The 2,853-nt window shown below is 37.8% G+C and overlaps 1 protein-coding gene across 1 annotated transcript; it reads right to left on the bottom strand.

Moving 5' to 3' along the window:
- Nucleotides 1-549: 549 nt before the first annotated feature.
- On the bottom strand, nt 550-2,173 carry LOC129758477 (uncharacterized). Its single transcript, XM_055755985.1, has 3 exons — nt 1,790-2,173; nt 1,550-1,715; nt 550-1,478 (listed from the first exon to the last, which is right to left on the bottom strand). The coding sequence occupies exons 1-3, from the start codon at nt 1,941-1,943 to the stop codon at nt 1,430-1,432; spliced, it is 369 nt and encodes a 122-aa protein (XP_055611960.1). The 5' UTR covers nt 1,944-2,173; the 3' UTR covers nt 550-1,429.
- Between the last annotated feature and the right edge of the window lie 680 nt (nt 2,174-2,853).

Raw genomic sequence — 2,853 nt, 5'->3', positions numbered from 1 at the left:
CATGACATTTGCTGTAATTTTAAATGTGTGTTGATTTATTTTTAGATGAATTGTTTTAATATTACGTTATTTTCAAATTACAGGTTGTATTTTTTTACAGGCCTCCATTTTCCATGACACGTAATAGTCATTATTTTTTTCTGTGTACACAGCAAAAATTATTTGCTGTAAAATTACGGTAAATATCATGTAACAAAAAGGAGCAGGACAATTACCGTAATTTTACAGGTCGAAAAAAAAACACGTGTCCTTTATTTTTAAATGACCAAGTTTTTTTACAGGTAGGTTAAAAATTACAGACCTGTAATTTTTTATTCCTGTAACGGCTTAGGCTCGATTCTTTTAATGGTTTTTTTTCGAAAAAAGTCAAATATTATCAAAATAAACCAATTTATCATAGTTTGGATAGTCATCAATTATATTTCATTTAAATGTGTATACATTTATTCAGTCATTTTTTAGGAATCCATTTCGGAGGCTGTTTTCACTGGGATACATATCTGACATTTTTAGATTTTTATACCAGAGATGTTAAAATCGCGAGTCTACATACTCGCACTTTGCCCTTCTTTGCAGAACGATTTTATTTCGTTAAACTCAATCTGCAATGATGCTATCTAAAGTTCGACTCGGAAAGCATCAGGAAGTAAGCTTCGGGTAAACTCGGCAGGAGTAAACAGCAATCGGGGGAGAAACATCAGCGAAGCAAACGAACAGTTCAGCGAACTAAAGAAAAAATCGTTTTCGTTCGGCAGCCGAACACATCAATCGGACAACGCATGGGGGCGTGGCTAAAAGTGATAGATACAAGGGAACGGGAAACGAGCGAGAGAAGGGTGCGAGGAATGTTAACTCGGTCCGTCGGGCAACGATCGCTCGTGAGCATTCGTGTACGGTAAGCTTCGTTCTGTTGTTTCATTGGTGTGATTTTATTCCTGCGAGGAGGGGAAAACATCAACTCGGAACTGTTCTCTTCGTTTTGTGTGCAATCACGTCATGATTGGAACGAAGATAAAATCAATCTGCACACAACAAGTTAAACTCGGAAAAAATCAGCCGAATGATTCTTTCCGAGGCGAGTTTAAACACCGCTGTTTTATACAGCTCTCTACCCGTTTGATTTTGCTTTAAAAACTAATCAGAGAAACAAACTGCCTATGCTGACCTGTTTTCACAATTTCAAATTCTGGCTTTAATGTAGCCACGCGATCACTAATCTTCTTTTCAAGTTATATTCCTGTTTTGCTTGGAACTAGTCGAATCCTTCTACAAAAGTTCGACCGCTTATCGGTGTAGCTCATGAACCTTCCGAGCGACTATGATTCCAAAAATAGCGTGGCTCCCAGTACCAGCCTGCAGAGGATAATTGAAATTGGGGGGATTTCGCTCGAATTTACTGTACTTTTCCTCCTGTTTGAAGTTGCTTCCATCAAAGTGGACTGTTGTAGGGGAAACCACTGATCAGCAATTTAACGAACCTGAAGCAGGATGCAAAATTTTATATTTAATATAAATTTGAATGCCATTCATTGATTAAAATGTAACGCACCTCATTGATTTGATGGTTCGTTTGCACCTCAACCGTTTATTTTGTCCGCACCAGCTGGTCCTCCTCAAGGTCGAACTTGAGCTTACAATCGGCTGCGTCACTCTTTCAGTTGGTTCGAGGAATCGAACGATTTCCGGGATGCTGCTTACTTTTTTCTGCTGCTCGCCTGCCCGGATGAACGAAAAAAGTTTTGCGGGAATAAAAACAAAGAAAATTTCATTGTGAAACCAAAAAACTTACCCCGTTCTTCCGCATACACTTCTTTGGGCATAGCAATTTGTTTCACTCGATCAACGGCCATCATGACTTGCTGCTGATGATCCTGGGACAAAAAAGGCAGCCACGGATACACTGGGCGATAGTTGGCAGTTACGATAATGTTAAATCGCTGCATCTGTTTTTGTTGTTTAAAGCACAGGATGATTTACCGCTGATATGGAAATGTTAATAATGTTGTTCCGCGTATTTTCGTAGTTCCGTGCCAGTACGAAACAATGAACCGAAACGAAACCAAATAAAAATACGTCGTCCGCAGCGCTCGTTTTGACGTTTCTCTTTCTGATTTCTAACCGTGATGCCAGATGCACTTGAATTTGCTAATGTGCAATTGAAAATTAATGGAAACGTAAAATTCAACGAAACGTTATTTTTTTCGACCTATATTATTACAGTGCATGTCCTGCTCCTTTTTGTTACAGGACATTTACTGTAATAATGAATGATTTTTCATTTAATTTTCAACTAATCAACAGAAAATTACGTGTTTTTGAAATTACAGGACGTATTATTTTCCATGTAACCTTTTTCAATGACACGTAATAGTCATTATTTTTTTCTGTGTAGGGTGTGTTAATTTTAAGTACTGGTTGTATCATTTGGATTTAAATTGTAATCTGTTGATGCAAAAGATGTCGTTAAAACGCACTTACTCAGTTCTGACTAAACGGCCTTTACTCAGATCTGACTAGCTGCCCTTTTCGCGACTTCTAGTCGGGGTTACTTAGAACGCGTAAATGATTTCGGAACGGTTTTCGACCGGATTTTTTTATGCTGCACTGAACCCAAATTCACACTTAAAATACACTTGAGAATTCACTTAAATGTAAGGGACAAGTGAATTTCTTCGTTTCAAGTGGCTCATGTACATTTCACTTGACTCTCACTTAAGTTTCAAGTGAACGATCCAATATCCACTCATACATCACTTGAATTTTAAGTGACTGGCATTTGAAATTCTACACCCAAAATAATCTGCACGTAGCGGCTACGTGAAAAACTACATAATTTTTATCCAATTGATTTTC

This window comes from Uranotaenia lowii, chromosome 3 (genome assembly GCF_029784155.1).
Source record: "Uranotaenia lowii strain MFRU-FL chromosome 3, ASM2978415v1, whole genome shotgun sequence".
Classification (NCBI taxonomy): domain Eukaryota; kingdom Metazoa; phylum Arthropoda; class Insecta; order Diptera; family Culicidae; genus Uranotaenia; species Uranotaenia lowii.
Note: the sequence above shows the minus strand (reverse complement) of the source record. Positions and strands in the feature narration are given on the sequence as shown.